General features: G+C 43.9%; 1 protein-coding gene across 1 annotated transcript in view; it reads right to left on the bottom strand.

The window, feature by feature from the left end:
* The window catches only part of LOC100643692 (girdin), a 178,112-nt gene that overhangs the window by 141,376 nt on the left and 14,021 nt on the right, over positions 1 to 22,715 (bottom strand). Inside the window, exon 3 of the mRNA XM_003395945.4 lies at positions 9,023 to 9,916. Coding sequence (XP_003395993.1) covers positions 9,023 to 9,916 — 894 coding nt within the window. The remainder of the gene's footprint in view (positions 1 to 9,022; positions 9,917 to 22,715) is intronic.

Below are 22,715 nucleotides of genomic sequence, written 5' to 3'. Positions count from 1 at the left end.
GGCATTCCGAGCTAGATTACTTTGTACTTTGTGCTTTCGCAACCTCTTCCTCGGCCGACTCGACGGCGTTCACCTGCTCTCCGTGGCAGCGGAGGCCGAATCAATTCCTGCCATCGAGGACAGTTTTAATTTTCCTACATTGTCTTAGAGTCCGCATTGCGCCGCTGCTGCTTCATCGATCATTGTCGTTCGGCTTTTCTATTCTCCGTTCTTTTTTTGCATTCCACCTTTTTTTTTCAAACGAGCTGGTTTGTAGCATGATTTATTCTCGAGCTTGGCACTCGTTCGCTCCCACGAAGTTCCAAACAGATTACACGGGGTGTATCGTGACGTGTTAGGGCGATTTCAGTAGTGGACGACGAGAAGTCGTATAGTAACGACGCGAAGTTTCTCACGAAACAAGAAAAAGACTTGGAAAAGACTTGGCGTAGAATTGAATTTTCTACGATAGAGAAACACGATTGGATCGAAGATCCAAGCTGTCGTTATCGCGCGTCTAATTCTACGGTGATTCCTATTATTTCATTTAACGACCAATCGCCATCGTAAACACAGGACGAATAGCTACCGATAAATCACCGACGCTATCAAACTGAAAAATTGCAAGCTATTCGAATAAAATTGATTTCCAATCCATGTCCAATTACCCGCATCAGACCTTTCAACGCATTAGACAAACTACCCACTCCATTACATCCAATTACATTGGTTTAAACACGGCGTGTTCGGCCATTCCCTGAGCCACGGCGAGCCGTTTTCGCGTGGTCATAAATCGATCACGATAAAGAGAGCGTCGTTCTCGTTGGTGGTCCAAAATCGCCCGAAACGAGACCGGCGCCCTGCAAGAAGAAAGTTTCCGCCGTTATTACAGTGTTCATCGCGCTATCGCGCGATTATCTCGCGACGAAAGGTCGGATGTATCTCGATTGATCGGCCGCCACGTGATTTCGATCTCGAAACGCCGTTCCATGGGATCCCGACTTACGGTTAAACCATGCGAAATTCGCTCAAGGATCATGAGAATTTACGATGGTATGCAAAACGTGACAATTGAATATTATTAAAAATATCGGTGATACCAAAGTATATATATTGCTGAGAAAAATTACCGTGTTTTGTAGAGCAAATTGCTCGACCCACGGACATTTTTTATGAATTACGAAACCGAAGGGATGGTATGACAGAAAGGGAAGCCAATCAACGAGAGTCAATTGGCTGCAGCGCGTTATTTTGCCCATATCGTAATCGATGCTATTTTTCCCATATTTCGCTTCGATAAAATAAAGTTTTTGAACTTTTAACGACAATATTCTTTTTTTATTTTTATCTAAATTTTACAATTTGTCCAGTAGGACATTTGATAAAATATTACAGCTTAGAGAATAAAAATATAGCATGTGGATGGTTACCCCCAGCGGGGTTCCATCTAATAAAATAAAGTTAAGATTATTTTGATTTGCAGGTAATATCGTAAGATATAAAGCGTATCATCCCACGATAAAGGAGTTTCAGAGTCGTGAAAGTTAACGCGTTAATTTATAGACAATTAAAACCCGACAGTAGCTTTACTTTTCATACGAGTAAACGCGAAGAAAATTTATTACGAACGAATGTCTCGCTTTGATCGCGAAGATCGAGGGGGACGATCGTTCTCCAAAAATTGCCCGCGAAAGACTAGCTTTATCGATTGTACCAGGATACCTACTTAGCCGCCCAAGGACAATGGCCGTGCTACCTCCGCAGTGAAACGCTATACACGATTATTTCGAGCGATATATCGCCCCCGCGAGGCTGGCTGCTGGCAACACGGTAAAAGGACCTTTCGGGAGATCGAGATAGAGCTTATTGTCCCGGAACGACGCCGAGGCAGGTGTGTACGCTTAACAAATCGGCCGTCGTCTTGGCGAGACCAAGTACGACTTTCTTGCACCTCCTTTTCTCCTTGTCTCTTTCTCGGTTTACTTGGCGATTTTCCTCGATCTCGAGCGATAAATCACGGCTTGAACACATGGACATGGATGGTACGAACGTCGTTAGCGAGGGAACCATCGTCTTACAAAAGTATGACGAGAAATTTCTGTAGTAAGATGGTTGATATTCTTGCGATCGATAACTTTTCCTATAATTCTTGGAAGCGGCTTATATAATGGTCCTTAAGCGATTGAAACATATTACGAATTAGTTATTCTATGGCCAATTGTTCCCAGAAGCTAGTATATACTTACCATTATATTATAACAATCTAGCAATGGAAGAGAAAATTACATATTTTATTATAATTTCATTTCGTGTTCAATAATGAAACGTTAAGTTCAGAGAAGATATACGTAGATCGTCAAAGACACAGCGCATATACCGTTCGATGAAATGGCAATTCTATAAGAATATAGAGGAAGCATTGTATGAAAATGAAATTATTTCCATTTCCGCTCTGAACAGTACCAGCAATCCGCCGATGTCGGCAAGAATGTTCATTCATTTCGATTGAGCCGCGCGATCAGTTCGCGATATTCACAGGGATACGATGAAGATTTCAGCAAACCGGCAAAAAGAAGTTCGCGAAGCGTAATCAAATACTCCGAATCGTGAATGCGCTCAGCTGACGAAGGTCAACGCAACCGATCAATTAGGAGCGTGGCTGTTAATTAGCGGGGGAACCGGTTAATTGATACCATTCCGTAGTAAATCGCGATCGAATTAATTCCTCGGTATTCGCGGGCTTAATTGGCCGACGACGAATTAATCCTGCTCCATCGCGACGGTTCGAACGGGACTCGGTTTTTCCAGATTTTAATTGGTTCCCGCGAAGGGGACGAGAGGGGTCAGAGGGAAGGAAGAAGAAGATGCTCGCTCATACTGCCGTATCGTTCAACAGATATGAAATTTCATATCGTATCGCGTTAATAATGTCTTCATGAATTTTCATTGTGATTATTTTTCTCTTAATGGATCCTTCGATCGAACGCGGCGTTAAGAAATTCTCGCGAACGAGAGTTACGTAGCAGGAATTCCTTAATATTCTAAGACATCGTGTAACTCGAAAGTTAGGGCTTAACGAACGAGATTTCTTAAAAATTCTGTCGAAAAGTTCAACATTTTCTCATTATCGATTTGCTGATGTATTATAGTAATCGTAATCGTAAGTGTAATCGTAAATAACGTTTCAAACGCATCTTTTCATACCGCTACTATTTCTGGTAATATTCAGTCGTTACATTTAACGTACCTTAGTTCTACATTTTAATGGAAAATCACGTGAGATATCTTATTCATGGATACGAGAGGGTCAGTAACTGCGGTGTTACGTGTGTTTATTGAGTAAACATTTACACGCAGAGTACTTAATAGATACAGCGAGTCCAAAAACCATCGCGAGGCAAAAGATTGTTACGTAGACGGGTCTGCGATTCGGCTGTTATCAAATCATAAAACATTCTACAAAGTATACCACTATACTTGTGTATCTAACGGGCTCGCTTAGGTTCGTGACTTTCTAATCGTTTTGCACTTATCTACTCCTTTGCTCTATTCTTATCTATGTTGTCGTAGAACCTATCTACGTTCTACTAGACGCCTATCACACCGTGCTAATCTGAGTTCTACTCTCAATGCTAATTGGAACTTTACATTGGGAGAAACCCGATGAATCTCTGTCAGGTTTGCTACGAATAAACGATGCGACATTGTTACAATATCGTACACCCGAACATAGCGAGTAAAGAAATTTCGACAGAATTTTGTAAAACGTTCGATCCTTATACACAACTGGTTCAACCACCGTACGTACACCTTTATGCTTCTACATCATCGTACGAAACAAAATAACGGAGAGCTGAAGCTTTCCGATAGAAACTTATGAAACATTCGGTTCTTAAACGGCTAAATCGACTATTACGTAGCCTTGTGCATTTATATTAGCACAAGAGACAAAAGAATGTTATAAATCTTTCATGAAACCGATGAAAGAATGTCGGATTACACGAGATTAAGCGATTCCCATTTCCGAGTGCTTGGTTTCTCGCGCGACCGCGCGTGTAACATCCGCGCGTTAGTATGCGTAACGAGGACGAGACAGGTACAGGAAAGCAAGATTCTTCCAGGGTTATAGACCCTCTGGATTACATCGTTCGTAGACTCCGATGACTACGTGGCCGCCAGTCGGAATCGCTGCTACAAAGCACGACCGCTTAAAATTACAATGTCCCCTCTCGTGTCGGCCATTATTTTTACGTTCACATGATTTCGCGGTGTCGTGCAACCGCGGATTTATTAGTACGAAGATGTTACGCCAGATACGACTAGATATTTTATGCGTTAGGGTGAAGGGGTTAATTTCGCTAAAACGGCAAGCGATATTCTATCGGCAAACAAAATACCAGAGGATGTTTCAATGCGTTACAAGGAAAATGTACCGTTATGGTCCGAGAAGTTGGAATTTTACGATCTTCCACATTTTTCGAACGTTTCACCCATGTTCCATCTACTGTACGAGCCAATCGGAACGCTCGTTTGTCCAAAAGCTTCGTCCTTCCAGCTTCCGTCCTTCGAACCTATTCACACTGGTAACGGTCGACCGTTAGCGGACCTTGAACACCCGGGATCTACCAGAGCGACTCTCGCGTAATTTACCCGGCGAACGCCGCCGGCGTCGTTCTCGTTAGTTCACCGATCTTGAGAATTAAAGGGGAGAAAGGAGCACCAGGAGAGAAAGAGAAGAGAACGTGAAAGTAAGAGGATCACCAGCTCCGCTACCGTTCTACGATCCGACCAACACACAGCCAACCTACCTCACGCCAGACGGAGAACGATCGATCGATGAATCACGATCGAGGTCGCGAACAACTTCGAACGCGTCGTCGACTTTGCATACGCGGCTTGCATGTCGCCTCTCAATGGTAACTACGTGCTTATTTCTCCTCTGAATGATGCCCACGTCCATTTCGATCCGGTTCCATGTCGTTCGTTCATGTACATATCCTAAAATCGCGATCGAGTGTTCGTACAATTTAACATAAAATCCAGAACGAAACTCGATGCAGCAGTTTGGCCAGAAGTTTTAGGAACGGAAAGACTTTGAGGTTTTTTAAAGTTGTATGAAGAGATCTAACTAAAAAGTCTCTGAATGGGAAAATAAAAGAGAAATTTCCAATAGTAGAATGCAACCAATGACATTCGTAATCGATGCTGCTATAAAACATAATAGAGGAGATCATAGAAGCTGGAGGTTACGATCAAAAAATTCCAGGATAATTCATTTTGCAAAGATAAAATCTGAAAGCATACTTTTTGCCCGGGGAGAGGCAAAAGAAGAAAAATTTGTTTCGCTGGAACGTGGTACTCGCTCTGTACGTAGCGTCGGTATGATCATCCTCCTTTGAGGGTTATGCAAATTCTGCGGTCCCTTGTCGCCTCAGCGGACGGCGATAAAAGCGCCGATCATCGCTCATTTTCTTCGTACGGGCGACATCGACGTATCGACCGGTTCGCGAAGATAGCCGTTGCCACGGTGATCGCGTATCGAATGCCTCGATGGCGTTTCGTCGTCAATCGCTTGTTACCTTCATCGGCTAATGTGTCTCGTATCTGCGTCATTGACGCGGAAGAATTGCGAACGGACGTGGGATTTCGTTTTTAGTTTTCTTTGGTACTTCGTGAGACCTGAACATGCATCATTATGCGCGGTAGGCTTGTTTGCTTGACGGTGTGACAAGCATAAGCAAAGAAAAGAATTTTAATTGGGAGTTTCGATAAAATGTGGAAGAAGTTTGTCGGGTAATAAGGTAGCCGACTTTCTCAAGGAAGATGTCGAAAATTAAAATGTAAGATCTTTATATGAAAGCACTAGTCTACCCGAAGATTGATAACCAAATGTCCTATTGACTCATCTTCGTAATTTCATAGAAATCCACCCCTAGAGCCACGCGTTTGAAGGCGACCACTCGTCAAGAGACAGCCTTCGACCCACGCGTTATCTGTTTCCTCGAATCTGAAAATCGTGCTGCTGTGGCAAGTGAAGTGGCAGCTCGGTTGGCGACTTTAATTGGAGGTTCGGCAGCTCGGCTGAAAGAAACGCGAAACGTGTGCAGAGTGAAGATACCGGCGGACGTATGCCCCGTTACCTTTGTCACCGGCTGTCCATCCGCTTCCCTCTCGTTTAGCGTCCGCCACCGGCACAGTGCCACCGAGACTCTGCTAATTGGACGGCAGAAATTCGCCGCGAGAACCAAGCGTAAAAAGTACGCGTGATTGCGACATGGCTTCGGTGTAAGCTTGATAAGCTCAAATTTCTTTTCTCGATGTCTGCACCGAGTATTTACGATATCAGTCACCGATGCTTTAATTTTTCATGCCCTTCGCATAACGGCGAGAATATTTCCGAAACGGATGGCTATTTATTTTTTTCTCTTTTATCAATAACAATCATCAAAATAATTTTTCTTTTTGAAGGAAACGGAAGAAACGAATTCTCGAGATAGTATCATCATCGAAACGTGGATGATCGCGTTCGGAGGATCGAGGTAACCGAGCGGCAACCATCCACGTGGACGTCCGAGTCAACGGTCGTTAAATTTAATGGGCCCGCTCGTTAATTCCATATACCGACGGTTTCGCGTACGCAATAACAAATTACGCAAACGACCCGCTTCGCTTGGTTCGTTCGCCTCTACTCTCTCGTGGACGTTCGCGAGCATTTTCATAATATCGTTACCCGGTCCGGGGGAACGAGCGTCGTCAATTAAGCGTACGCCGCTTGAAACTCGACCGACCGGCCGAATTTCGCCGACCAAGGGATTAATTTCGACGCATGATTCGCGATAACGTTAGCGTAAGCGCTCGCGCGCGCGCCTCTCGCATCGCTATAAAGATATATCGAGCCGTGTCGATGCATCAACATCGCGGAATAACCCAGAGGTGATAATGTAAATAGGAGGACCGGTCCCCTGGCTAATTTGCGACTTTGCCACGTGCATAAATTAATTGTCGCATTATAACGCCTATAAACACGTTATTTACAGCTTTGGTTAGAAGACGTTGTTCGAAGGAACATCAGCCACCATAATTAAAGTACGTAGGCTCACGAGAGTATTCCAACACTTGCAGATATCTTTTACGAGTACATTATGCACGTTACACGAAACGGTTTGAAATTTCATTAGCACCGTTACGAGACCAGTTATCACGAGTGTATCGGTCAGACTTGAAACAAGTCTGAATAGAGAGAAATTAAAAGATACGCATCGATGGAAAGATGAAAAATCCACCCGATCGTATAGTCAGAGGTGAAAAGTTTCTTTCGTTTTCTATTGCAACAAAATGGATCGTACATAATTCAATAAAATAATACAAAACAAAAAACGTAGTGCGTCTATTATTTCCTTGTAAAACGAAAGAAACTTTTGCGACAACCTAATACATGTTTATTTATATTTATTTGCTTTCGATCAAATAAAACAATAAAAAAGAAAGTATAGAAGCAAATTAAAGGATTTAATATTACAAAACTACCTAGGTGAATTTATATCTGTATCAAACTCGATCACCGATCTAAACTCAAAATTACCCGAAATTCAAGAACGTTGAATAATTCAACGTTGCTGTTGAACAAGCCAATGAAACAATATTCGCCCAATACTCTCTACGATCCTTTTACCTAGAAACCGCGGCGAGAAAGGAGCTCGGCTTCTCTGTCGTAACGTTGTCACAGAGATCTCCGACAATTACTTAACCCTTGCTCCCCGAGCGGGATTCCTAGATCGACAACGCGAACGGCCAATGTCAAAGGTCGTCGAATAATTGTCTGTCACGACGCGTCCGAAACGGCACGGTTTCGTCACCGTCGACGATTCCTCCGGCTTTCGATGCCTGTTCTACCTCTCGGCCTCCGTGTATCGTACATCGGATCGCGAGTTGCTCTGCGATTTAAGGAGCGTCGCTTTGTCGAGTCGTGACGACGATCGGTTCGATCCCTGGTTGCGACAACCGTTCACAGTCGGAGCAAAAATACGACCGACTCGTTACGTCGATCGCCTCCTTCCCCTCCTAACGATCCTCCATCAAATACCGTCTCGATCGAAAGTACACTGTCGTTTCTTTCGTTCGAATCTTTGGATTGCGCAGGGGAAGCTTCGATATTCTTGACGTTTTGGATAAGTTCGAACGTAGATTTTGAAAGACGAAAAATAAAGGACCAACTTGGTGTAATTTTGTCCAGCGAATTTCGAAGAAAAGCTAATACGTAAGTAGTAGTTTGTTCCAAGCGTAATCATAGACGGAAAATGTTGAAATGAAAACGCAACAGTCGATAAATCTGAGAAAACGAGTGCCATTATCACGTTCGGCACAAGTCGATTCAGCCTTCCAATTTTTCCCCTCATCTATGACAGAGAATCTCTTTTCCTAACCGGCATTTTCAGCCGGTCGATCGGGCAAGCCTCGTTACGAGCTTCGACTAGCCGTAATCAATTTCATGCATTGATTAATACGAAGTAAATGAATACCTGGGAATCGTTGCGGGGCTTTCGATGGCGCGAGCTCGCGAACCGAGAGATGATTTATCCGGCGTGGGTCGAGGGCTGGCCGGTCGGCGCGCGTAATTATCATACGACAGCCGATTAAAATTGCGGCCGTGCTCGCGTTCAACATCAATTTCAAGCTAATTACATGCATTTTCGTGTCTAGGAGCGACCGGGACAGTGGAAAAATCGGTCGCTACGTGCTCCACCACTGCACTGCTCGAGATCGGTCTACCAACGTTCCTTACCGGATAGATCAGTGTTTCCCAACCGTGATAGACGAACGTTGGTCCAATCACATACATTCTACGTTGGATCATGATCGAACGATTGAACCAACAGCTATGAGAACTTATCATTCGTAAATTTTAATGGATTTGAAACTTTATATTGTTCAAAGATAGAACCGAAGAAACGAGTATCTTTTTTTATTACCATTCTTACTCTGCGTAAACTTGGTACTATTTATTCAAAAAATGGTTTACTTTAAAGAAATAAATTTCACTCACCCAAACGGCGCGAACGTCTGACTACCAACCCCGGAAGGCAGCTCCTTCGTACCTTTTCCAGTCTTCAGCTCGCAACCGCGCAATTTCTTCCGAAAACTATGCTTCGCGCGAATCCATGGAACGCTGGAAGACATCCTGGGAAAATTTGATCCGCATTTCTTATCGTACGACACACCTGGAATTTTCTCTTCGCTCCTCCCCGCTGACACAACCAAACCACCAGCCTCCTTAATTTTATTTTCACAGCAGACTTCTCTGTTTAAAATTACGCCTCGTCCTCGATCCATCTTTCTTTCCTTCGATTCTGTCTTTTCGTTACTGTTTTCGTTAATATCGATGGCCTTTTTGCTATTCACAGCCACGACTTTTGTCTCACTTTTGCAATCCGGATTGCATAGATCCTCGTGAAACTTTTCTTCGCGTTCAGTCACCTTCTGCGAAGTATCTTCTTCGTTAGAAAAAGAAGTGTTGGAGATGAAACACTTTCTCTTCTCCAGCACGAAGTCGATCGCCGTGGAGAAGATATCTCTTTCAGAATTCGACACGGACGATTTCGACAGTTGCAAGCGTGGCACCGACACTTCGTCACTCACGGTGGTGTCGGGATCTCCTCGCATCGAGCTAATGTCGTCCAAGTTGTACTCGATTTTATCCTCCGTCTCGTTGTAATTCCCCGTTTTGGACGATCTGTCGCTTCGAGAGAAGTCGGCCACGAGCTCCTTCTTTCGTTCAGTGGTCGAAACGCTTGAAGAATTTCGAAGGGTGAACTCGTGCAGATTCGTAGCGACATCCTCCAGCTCGGCCACGCGTTTTTGAAGAGCAGCGATTCGACGATCTTGCGCTTGCAGCAGGTACAAGGCTTTTTGGGCTCGTTGTTCCTCGTTCAACGCGTTCCTGAAACAATTGCAACGCTGTGATTTCAAACATTCTGTTTCTCTACATGTCTGAAAATTCAATTAACAATTTCTTTGCACTCTGTTTCCAAAAATCAATCGCTCGTCTGCCGATCCGCAAAAGCTGTTATCGATATCCAACGTACATAATCTTTGCCGGAACAAGATTCATCCAACGTTCGAAATAAAAAGCAGCGATAGTTTAATCGGTGGTGAATAAAATCGGTCGAGGGGGGATCCGTGGTCAGGATTAAAGCGTAGAGCGGGAGCTTTTTACAAGAGTAGCGTCAATTAATATCCTACGAGGCCATTATTAACGTTCGTGGAAAGCGTCGGCGATGCTGTGCGGCGGCGAGTTCCCGACGACTTAAAGTGCTTAAGGAAACCGAAATAAATTACGCCACGGAGAGAGGTGCATATTTAATTCGAGCAATTAATGCCGTCTTGTAAAACACGCCGCTGGGGTGGCTGTTGCCTGTAGTCCTCCCTCTTTCCTGGCAGTAATGAGCCCGATAAATCAACCGGCTCTGCACTCGAAACTTCGCGGATAAACTTTCGGCTCCTGCAGTTTCTTCTTCCTTGCTACTAAACCGTGTTATTCCCGGTAGCGTTGGCAAAGTGGCCTTCGTTCCTGATAAATGCCCACGAATACTGTCATAAATGCCACTAGTACTGCCCTATCCCTATCTGTTACTTCTCTCCACCGTCTTCTATATTTTACTACGCGTTATCTCGCAGCTACATACACAGTCTCGCGAAGGTATTCGAAAATCTACAGATACTGTTTACGCATATGTTGCATGTGTTGTAGGAGACGTGCGAAATTTCATTAACACTGTTGCGAGTTTGAACTATCACGATTGTATCGATCAGATGACATTTTGCGTCGAATTATTTTTTGATCGTCTGTTGATGAATTATAGCGTAATTTACATATCGAATATATACAGTGTTTTACATTTACGTTTACTTTATATGTGTACGAATATGTACATATATGTAAACCATACGAATATACGAAACATTCACTATCTAACTCAAAGCACGTTACATAGCATAATATGCCATCTCAACATGTGACTGTTTCTTAAAAACGTTAAAACGTTGTCCTACATATTTATAGCCGTGCGTAATATAGGTCGTCCGAAAAGTTTCTTTCGTTTTATAAGGAAATAATGGATGCACACATTTATTGTTTTATATTATTTTATCGAATTACGTACGATCCATTTTATTCTATCAAGATAAACATCAGAACGTTTGACAGATTAGGTTTCATGTTTGCATAAAGATGCGTCGTTGTAAAAGACGTGTCTGTAAAAGAAAGACACTTTTCGTATAGATAATTCTAAAGCATGAAAACAATTAGTCTGATTAAGCGATCTCCGCTATCTCTAACTCTAAGAGACAATTTCCAGGTTTATTTCGCCAATGAATCTTCTCTCACCTTTTTAGATGCATCGCGCGATCCCGAGGTATCGGAATTAATAACGATCTCGTTCGAAGCTAATCGGCTATTTAATACAGCACTTTCTATGAAATCTAATTAAGAGGGGCCATCGGTTGGTAATCGCGTGCCACAAATCACCACGTCGCCCCCGCGGCTGAAAGACGGTGTTGTATCGCGCGAATTCTCGTCCCGTAATCCCGAGGCTTGTCTGCCCGCCCTCACGGATCTCCATGGCGATTAATTAGGCATAAAAATCTGGTCGTTTGCGAGAAAAAAAATGCCGCAGATTGCTCCACTTAATCCCCGGGCAGCCGCCTTCTGCGCTGGGGATGACGCCTCCTGACGTTCCGCTGGAAATTCATTAAAGCGATATCCCATTTATTCCGAACGACCCGTCCCACCCCGCTGCCAACCCTCTAACCGACCGAAATAACAAACGTCTAATCCGTTAATCAAATCGCCGTCGACCCTCGGAATTGCTCTTCCCTTCATTTTTCCCTTTTTTTCTTTCCATTGTTTCACGAAGACAGTAATAGCAGGAATGTACCATTTTTGAAGGACCGATCGTGATCTCGTTTTTTTTAATCTTATTATAATTTTATTATGCATATTGATTTTTATACCTAGCGATCGGTACAGTTTCACATCAACGAATAAGTTATTGCAGCGTTTTAAAAATTAACAAAGTGAACGAGAAAAACGACGGATGAACAACACCAGGAAGAAACTTAAAACCAGATTAGTCCACATTAAACAGATTAAGAAATACGTTGCTCGAAGGAAAAAACACCTCTTGAAATATATAACGACCGCTAAGAGCGAGCAAACTATAAGGCGTTTAACCGAAGCGCGAGTTATCCCAAAGACTCGGTCCGGCAGTTGATGGGACGGGTACAAAAGGAAGCCGTTTCCGTAGCTACGAGCTCGTAATATGGCTTATTAAAATTACACGGCCGCCGGTAGAGAATGGTCCGGGTCTCGACCGCATCCCGTCTAGGGACAGACCGCGACAGAGCCAAGACAGCTCGTGATCAGGGGCGGCTGGCACCGAGTCCCCGAGTCCATTCCACGGGATGATGTTGCTTTACACTAGAATCCGTCCAATGACTCAACCACCGAGGATTCCTCTTCGTCGACCGCGAGGAGACGACCTTCCTGGTCGCCTCGTTGTCCTGGATTAATGTTATTGCCTTCCAGACTATGCTTTTCCCCGTGAAACTTGACATAGAGGGAGTTTTCGATAGAAACGACAGTATATTTTGTAAGAAATCGAATGTACCGCTCTTCCCGTTTTCTTAAAGGTAATTAAGATTTGGGCATAATTTTGACGAATCAAAGATGAATTCCGATCTACCCTTGGTCGTTGTTGAGGAAATTAGCCTGACCACAAGGAACTTGCGAGGAGTAGTTGACTTGGTCGTGACCTTTAACTGCGACACTGACATCTGATATAATGTGATTTAATCGCAGGAATACTAACAGCTTTACGAAATTGCACGGGGAATAGGGTTTCAAGGGTAGTTTGGATAGTTTGTGGCTGGAATATTGAGCGGGGTGACAGTAGACGGTTTTAGGGATGGAGATTGGTGAACCTTGCGAGAATAGGGGTGATTTTGTCGATGAGTAAGGGGTAAATGAAAGTTTAGTTACACAACGAAAGACGAGTTTAGGGACGCAGTGAATTTCTTGTTTTCCAGAAATATGTGGAATATTATTATTGCTATAAAAATCTCCAATTACACACTGTATATCATGCATACTCGTCACAATAAAACACCAATCGTGTGTTTAGAAAGCTGGGATTTTCTCCGTAACTTCCATCGGTATATGTATGTTTTCGATAATGACAATGATCACTTTGCAACGATATTCTACAACAAACTACCACATTTTATGCTAATTTTCGAATAAATTTTCAAGAAGATATAACGGTACGTAACGAGCGTATCATTACACATATCGTTTTACGTGGATAAAAGACAAAGTTGCACTTAAACGCACCCTGCTGTATCATTTAACGTTATCCTATGTGGAAAACTAAAGAAAAACGACATAACCTGCCCCAATTATATGTCACCTGTGTCTTCGCAATCAAGAGGCTATCATCAGTTCGACGTACGTGTGTTTAGCATCCTTGAATTGCTCCTATTTATCGACAATTGACAAACCAACACGACTAAAAACACGATTCTAATCGCTCGCTATCACAGGTATGATGTCCATAAATTTGCCCATTTCACGGGAAATGCGGCCGGAACGAATAAATCACGGCTCGGTCGCGTCTTTTTGTTCGGCGGATAAAGAGTGACTCTCTAATAAAACCGGTTCGCCAATTTTTTCCCGGCGTTTAATTCGTTTCCTGGTTACGGTTCATAAAATGCCACCGCAGACATAAACGATTCCCTTTTTCCTTTCCTTTTTCCTTCTTGTCGTTTCGAACGAGAACTCTTCGCGGCGTCGCAGCGGTTAAAGGATCTACGATGAATTTATTAAGGGATGGAAAATTTATTCCTAAATTTTCGCTATAATTTTATTTTTCCTCCACTTGCACAGCTTTGCCTAACAAGTTTACTGCTAGACGAAGTTTAAGAAGTGGCCGATCGCTTCACCATATTAAACACTTTATGGTGTATTTGATATTTTACATCGCCACCGTGTCTATAATTAAAAGTATCGCGTATACTTTATGAATATTTACGATCGTTTATTTAATTGAAACACTGCAATTAATTTCGATATCGTCGGTGCGTTTGTGCGACCGATTGCAATGCTTCTGTAACGCTGAACGCTATTATTATTTCAATATTGTGTCATAAAATATTTTTATTTCGTCTCTGTGGATCCATAAAATCAGCTACAGAGTGTCATGGCGATTCGTGTAATTCGACGAATCCGTTGATTAAATAGCATTTCGCGGAACGCGGATGCGGCATGCCGATACCGGAAGAAAAATCGCCGCTACGACATCCGCGCGCGTACCATTGCCAGGCCACCGATATTAATTACGATAATTGCCTCCGAGATGATAAATGATCGATCGTGGCGGGCATCTATTGAACTGGCCACCGTTCCTGTTACAGCGCGCGACAACGATCTTCGGTCGTGCCGTAATTAAAGTTGGCTAATGAAGAGTCCAGCTGGCGGATCGCGAGCCGATCGAAAACTTCTTCTGATTTTAATACGTCCTTGGCTTCGTTCGATTATCGACCGGCTGCGGCTCGTGACATTATTTATCGATGACCATCGTAACCCGCCGCGTTGAATAATATCGCTTCACCGCCGATTTACGATTGTGTCATTGCTTGTGCAAGTACTAAACGCGATCGCCTCTGATAAAGTGGTAATCATTGTCGTAAATTTGAATCAGTGAGTTATTCGATCTTCGAGAAGTGCGCTACGTGATCGTATGGTTAAAGAAGCGAAGTATTAATTGCTTCGATTGGTTTTTGGACTTTACCGTCCGTGGCGATAGGTTTGTGCCACCTTGTTGTAGTCATTCGTCTATGTAACCAGTCTGCCACATTTTTAGGTAACTTTATTTCCACAAAATGACTTCTCCTCGACCAACTTAAATTCATATGTGATATTTTCTATTTCGGAAACGCGTCATTTTTTAACGCGAGTCAGGAAACATTCGCGTGGGACAATTTCTACAGGAAAACAAGCGAAGCAAATTTTTTAATCATGCCATGATTATTTTTTTCCACTACCTCGACTCTTCCAAACGTCTAGTCGTATCCATGCTTATTGGAAAGACTGAAACGACGAGTTTCGATAGCTAGAACGTCCTTCCTTGGTTGAAAATAAAAGCGTGTCGAAAAGCGGCCGTTCCATTAGTCGTTCGCCGTGAACCGATGTCGATCCCAGGCAGAAGAACTGTCCGGTCGCGGTGAGTCGGCTAATCTTCCGATTCACACGAGGCAAGGACGTGGAACGGCCTCTTGAAAGGTACCCCGAGACGGCGACGCGGATCATCCTTCTTGCCACCGCATTTACAATCGTTAGCGAGCCTCCTCGGGAATCGTTTAGCGTAATTACGCCTCTTGTCACGCCGCGGCGCGGCCGACGACCGATGCCTGACCGCCTTATTTTTTGATACACCACGCCATCTACTTGATGGATATGGATACTGGATGGCCGGTGATCTTTTGCGACGAATTACGGGCGACCCTCCAGTCAAACGATTAACGCTTTGATACTTTTGTGTCTGATTTTTATGTCGACTCGAAGCTGCTCGTTGAAAAATGCCCGAACAAAACGGTGGTTTTTCTATAAAATGAAAAAAATGATGCAGCTGATTCTTACGGAACATTCGGAGACTGGTTTGAGCAAGTTAAAGTCGTTTTATCGCAGAAAGTTGAGAGTCCGCATGTGCATAGAAATGTGGTTTTTTTGAAAATCGAGGGAGAGGAAAAAAGCGACGATGATTTGATGATTCTAGAAGATTATTCTAATCTAAGAAAATAGAATTTTGATACAAATAATTGCATCGTTCAAAAGATATTCCACTAGCTATTTTATTACGAATGTTTTCGAGTCCTCACTTTCGCGCGTTCCCTTCAATTCCCTTGGTACGTAGCCGATTTCTTCCACCGATCGTAAACACGAATTGCAACGAGAACAATCGGATGCCTCCGACCATCGTGCATCACGCTATAACATACCGGACATAATCGTCGGTTAATTCGTTGACCAGCGGACAAAGGACGTGTCCGAGATCGATACAAAGTCACCGTTTCGCAATGGCGCGACGAAAACCGATCCCTCGCCTCGCCGATTTTACCCTGTCGTTTTTGCCATTGGCTTTTAAGTTCGCTGCGATTTCTTTTCGCCATGTCGCAGGCGGCTATTATGCGGCTGATAATAGCGGTTGGCAAGTTAAATACAGCGGGGACGCGTTTTTGTGGGAAACCGGCGAGGAACTTCTTACGAATGGTGATATCGCGCGAAGATGGAGAGACTCGAAGGGACGTGGTCGAGTTTTTTCGAGCGTTCTGGATATTGGTAACTCATAGAGGAATATACGGGTGCCTGAGGAATATACGAATGATCAGAATGGGAAAAATATAATTCTGAAAAACTGGCGGAAGCTTTACAACCTATCGGAACAATCGAACGAGATAATTACTTGGAAGTTGAACGTCCTGTAAAGACCCCAGAGGACGTCTATCGTTGGCGAGGTTGGCGTGCGAGCGTATTAAACGGACAGATCAAACGACAAGACAAGAAGACTCCTCCGACTGCGAGAAGGAGTATCATCGATCGACGTGTATTTCATCGGCGGTAATTACATAACGTCACCGGGATAGAAAGTATCGAGAGAGCCTGTTCTTTCTTCCCTAGAGAGAGTATGAGGGAAGAGGAGGGCCGGTCCCAGTCCCGGTCGACCCGTTCCTTTTACAGGGCTGCCCCCTTAACGATCTCTCGCGCGATACCGCCTAATGACTAGCGCGCCCGCTCGCGCTCACGCGGCCATCTTCCCGTGTCCCGATACGGCATTCGAAGAAAAGCACCGAGCATCCGTCAGAGACTTCTCTGTGCCAGAAATCGAGCTGCAAGTCACGCCGAGAGAAGGGTGAGAGAAGAGCTTCCGAGATCGCTGCCATATACACTTCGTTCGTGTGTTTGCCCTTTTCTCTTCCTTTATCGAACAGCAGTCCTGACTCTCTTCTTTCCATCTCACGACGGCGTCGTGCCACCTCGAGCGGCTGCTTCTTTTAGGCCATCACTACCGAAGAAGCGCCGAGGAATCCACCTTATTGACAGGTTCACGGCTCCCGAAGATATTCTTCTACTAAGGTATACGCGGCACGTATTTCCTTTCTTCGTAGCGTGGTTTCCTTCGCTGCCGACTCGCGACCCACCACCTCCTACCCTCCCATTGAACCTCGAAATAGAAGGCTGAAAGGGTTCGCCGGATGACTGAGTCTATTTTTGTGATCGGTTAACCGAGCTGGGTCGTTCGAGAGATTAATGGATCTTTGAGAAATCGGTTTGGTTTGGACTTGCTAAAAGATTGGTCGAAAAGGTGAGAGTAAGTTGTTTGAAAATGAGTGACACTCAACGCCTTCTTCTCATCGAACCACATTTTCGTCGCTGGTGCGTCTACACGAGTACATATCTTGGAATCTTTCCAGCAAGTGTCAACGTTATCGACCCCCAACAAATACCTAAGATGCGATAAATCACAAGAAATCTTTACCGTAGGCTCTAGACTGCCATGGACCGCCGACTGTCCACTCGATCCATAAACAGTCAATTGGTATCGACTTTCATATTCGATATAATCGACGATCGAACGCGACTAACCGACTCAACACGTGCCTGGAACAAGCCGCGGCCGTATATCCTACGTGACCAGACGTCGAAGGAGCCGCGACGGATGAGAACCCGAACGACGACACCGAAGAACGAAGAAGCGGAAAAGGTCTGCCGAAGGAGAGAGGGTATACGGCTGGCCATTAACACCTCTCGGACAAATCACTCGATTTTCTCGGACGATTTTCCCGCAGCACGTCCGGCAAATAAGAAAACACGATGTATCACCCGTGGGACACGGACGAAGGCAAAGGGCGGAGAGGGAGGTGGTTTACTGCTTGCCGGTAATGACGAAACAGATGGCCTCCTGCGGGACAAGGAAGCACGGCAAAGGAGTTGTACGTGTGTCCCGCAGGAAGAGGGGTCAGACTCGAGGAAGCTTGATGAAGTGCCGCCATTATCGGTACAGGACAAAACCCACTTCTGCCTGGACGTTCAGCGACTTTATTACCCGCGAACACACGCTTCCATCGGTCCTATACCATCGCCCGAACTGTCATTCTCCGCTTGAACTACGAGCTTAACGAGCTTACCCACTATCAAGCCCTCCGCTTCGAGACAACATCGCAAACATCGCTACTGCTCGAATCCCTATACGTCTTCGGTACCTTCCTTCTCGTTGTGTTTCAAGCAAGTTAGAAATCGTCTGGTGGAAAATCTTGGTTACGCCATTTCCGACTTATAACAAATGTTAACTCTTTGCACTGCGAATTTTATTTCAATTTCGTAACCAGCAGCTCCTAATGTTTTTAAGTGTTTTATTTGAAATTTATTTTAACTAAACAATAAGACAATTTAAATAAATGAAGGAAAAATAAATTCACTTAAATACCAGTTTTATTTACACTACTGTTGTATTTTGTAATTTTTAAGTGTATGCTATGATCTTGAAATAATTTCCAGGATGCAAGCCTGCTTTTCTTTCGCATGTTTCACAAAAAAGGTGGACATGAAGAAACGTCGAATGGGACTCGACAAAGGAGTTCCTGAGATAAAAATTGGGGTGCAAAGGGTCAAAGGTGGACCCACTGAACAACTATGAACTTATTAACATAAGGAATAATCGATTGTCTAAATACTTCTGCGTCGCTGCGTCGACGAACATCACTAGTCAATGTTTCAGTTTAACGTCTCTCTGTATTCTTATATCTATGTCAAGGTCCGATAAACCGTTGCACGCTCTCATCCTTGTCCGATACATTAACCGCGTAATTATTCGCGGAACCAGTTGCGCGTAATTACACCATGGGAAATAACCATCGAATGTCTGCCGAATGCAAAGTATTAATTCCAGTGGAAATGTCAATAATCCTCGATACTCTGCAGTTCGTAATTTATGTTGTCTGAGGTGATGCGGCTAATTTATCGCGCGAAATTGCAGATGACCTAGGTAAAAGTTACTCGATGTCGACGTACGTGGAATACGTAAGTATCGCGGTCGCTTGCACCGATGATCAACCGTATGGACATTTCTTCCCTCTTCGATCAACGGATCAAGCAGTCACCTGGAATTTTGCACCCTTGCAAGGTTGCACGGTGTGAAAAGAATGTAGGAACGAAAATCAACTTAAGAAAAGATATTACAACAAAGATAGTACGACGAGAAATTCGCAAGGTGACAAGTACGTAAAAATCGAGATGACTTGGCATGGCAGCTAAATAGATCTAATTCAGCTGGTGCACGGTAGTTTTTGCGACTAAATAATCACGCGGCAAACTTGTTGGTATTCGCTTCAATTAGTCACGCGATATTAAGCTGGTGGATGGAAGCGAGGAGCTTCTTTTCAACGGCTATGGAACGCTCGCACCAACTTATCAGTCATGTAACGAACATTTTACCTAGCTGGTTATGTGGCGGAACAGCCTGTTTGACCGCTTTCGAATCGATTATAGCATTTTCTAAATCTAAATTGACGCATAAATCCATTTTTGCCATGGGAAAATGTTCCTACTTGACACGTCGATGCCATCGCGTATACGCTATTGGCTAGTTAACGTTTTAAAGGGGAAAAATAAATTTCAAGGAGAACGGAATTCTCAATCCAATTGGCCGCGATATCGTTTTCATTTCACTTCGTATCGAGCACACGTTGCTTTCTCGAGTAACGAGTAATTAACGAGCTGGCACGAAGACACTGAGAGCAGCTGCGTCAACGAAGAAGAAACAGCTTGCCGCGACCGATAACCGCACGGTACGTTAAGGAGGAAAAGGGAAACGAACCAACTTCCGTCGAGCTGTTTCAAATTTATTGCTCTACTCTACCTAGTTCGACGGAGCGCCGCCAACAGCAAGGTCTCCCTCGGATAATTACGTAATCAGAATTGTATTCGACTCGTTATTGCCCCATAAGTAGGCCTTAATTTATACGCGGCGCGCACTTATAATATTCCGTCGGCGAGTCTCATTACGACTTTCTCTGTTCGTCGAGGCGCGCGGCGTGTTCCCGCGTGCGCGATTTATCGCATTGCCGCCCGAATGAAATCCATTACAGATGGATATACGATCGTGTTTGTATGGGTATATAGGCAGAAATATAAACGCGAATCACCGTTTCGCGATGTTCCCCTGACGCGGCTATGCAGCGATGGGCGCAAGTAGCTCACGCGTAACTTTGGATATACTGCGTTTAAATGATTTGTAAGTATTAGCTCATTTCTTAAGTAATGCAGTTCCTCTTCAGATGTATATCAAATTATATTATACTACATCGTATCAAGAGCATGAATTAAATGTTGCTTAGGGAGGAAGATCCTCGTTTAAAAGTAATTTCTAGGAGTTTTAACGAGAACTTAACTTCTATATATTTTAGATAGAAATATATATTAGATTTACACATTCAGTTTAGTTTACATCATATATTAGGTTGTCCGAAAAGTTTCTTTCGTTTTATAAGGAAATAAAGACGCATAATGTTTGTTGTTTTATATTAGTTTATTGAATTATGCACGAACGTAATAATAGAAATAGAACGAAATGGATCATACCTAATTCAATGAAATAATATAAAACAGAAATTCTTATTCATCTATTATCACCTTATGAAACGAAAGAAACTTTTCGGACAACCTAATATATATATATCTGTCCGTCTAATTTTGGTACTATAATCGAAACGTACTATAATTACAGATTATAATTGTCAGTAAGATGGAAGTAGGTAAGTAAGAAAGATACAACATATCGTCACATTCTGAAGCATTTTCAGAAGCGTAGAAATGGAGAAGGTTGCCGGATCTTATGGGCATTAATTCTCAGGCTCGAACGAGAGAAACGGATCGGATCGGACCGTTAAGGGTTAAATGTAGATCGATTGGTGTCCGCCACTCACCGTTATCCGTCAGCCAAATAAAACAGGATCACCAAGCGCGGAGAGAAAGAGACAGAGGGGCAAACGAGAGGCTACTAAATTGGATCGAAGGCGCGTGGCGCACATGCCCGGTCGTGCATAACCACCGGGGCAAAAAGTATCCGCGATCTTGTACGAACGTCCGCAAAGTATCATTCGTTCCTGCATCACCGAGGACGTCGTAGTTTGCGGTTGACTCGTACGCCCAACGATTTTATTCGATTTCTGTGTAAACGAGAACGTTCCGATTTCGAAACGCTATTGCCACACGATTTAACGTGCGTGAATTTTAGTCGATGTTTACGAGAAGATCGTAAGTAAATCGTAAAGCGTTGCCGCATATATAAATATCTTTTTTCGATCTTATGTTTCAGTCAAAAGTCTACCTACATCACCGCGGTCGAAAACGAATTTTTCCATCACGATCGTCGTAAAACGGAGTCCACAGACGCTGGAGATGGGGAAGCAACCGTCGTCAGGGTAAAAGACAACGATCACGGAGAATTCCGACGCGGAGACAGGCATGAGGCCTGCGTCCAGGTTCGCGTGTAACGAGCAACAACAAACGAGATCGTCGCACCGAAAAACTTTATGAACGGTTTATGAGCGCAATAATCCGCTCGCGAGTAACACAATACAGGCTAATTATAGAGGACGAGGTCCAGGCTGGCCGACAGGCATTAACGTACGCGTTAAACTCACGGCCACGACAGCCTGGGTGGCTTCCCTATTTTCGTCTTTTTTTCCTTCGTTTCTTCCACCTCTCTTTTTCTCTTCCTCTCTGTCCCACCGACGGTTACCTCGCACTTTGATCATCGGCGACGCTAATGCGTCTCTGTTATTTCAGTCCTTATCCCTGTCAGCTAGATCCCGGCGAAACGCGCGGCACCAACTTTTTCGATTCGTGTAAACCGATCTTGAACGTCGCGCACCGAAAAACGACCGATCATCCAATGAAAATTCACCTTTGATGACAGAAGTTTATCATTTTACGGACTCGTCACGCGAGACTCGCTGTGACGCCTATTTAACGCCGATCTTGCGACGATTTGCAAGCTGGAACAAACTATTCTTTTCTTAAAGAAGATGACTTTTCGCGGTTCCTTCTGGTAGACGTGACGCGTTATTTCTCAACGATGCTCGTGCGCGATATATTATTTCGTACAAATCGATCGTCCGCTTTTCGAATTAACGGACGACGAGTAAATTACGCGATTTTCGCTGAAATTTCTTTTGGTTGATCGTTTAACCCTCAACTTTAACCGAGACACGGGCTGGGAAATTTAATTACGATATCGCGAAATGATATTGCTCGGTCTCGCACGCATGCGAGCGAATGGCAATAGCTGGTAATTGATACATCCAGCCGGGCATTAATTATTCCCGAGCGAAACGAATCTGCTGTTCCAAGACAGAAACGACCAATCCGGTACTTTTATAACTCGTGATATGCGTGTTCGAACACGGTAAAACGGTCAAAGTACATGTAACATTTTGTTTCTATTGCTCGTCTTCGTTCGTCGCTTTTCATCTTGTGCAGCTTTCGAGGCGAGGGAGAGATCGATTGGAGAGGGGTAGGCAGGTTGCAAGTTGCCTGGCAAAAAATGAAAACGATTTGCGGTCGGCATTACGGTTGAAATCGAGTTTCGAGCCGAGTTTTTCTCGGAACCTCCTTCGTTCGACCG

Source organism: Bombus terrestris, chromosome 6, assembly GCF_910591885.1.
Source record: "Bombus terrestris chromosome 6, iyBomTerr1.2, whole genome shotgun sequence".
Lineage (NCBI taxonomy): Eukaryota > Metazoa > Arthropoda > Insecta > Hymenoptera > Apidae > Bombus > Bombus terrestris.
Note: the sequence above shows the minus strand (reverse complement) of the source record. Positions and strands in the feature narration are given on the sequence as shown.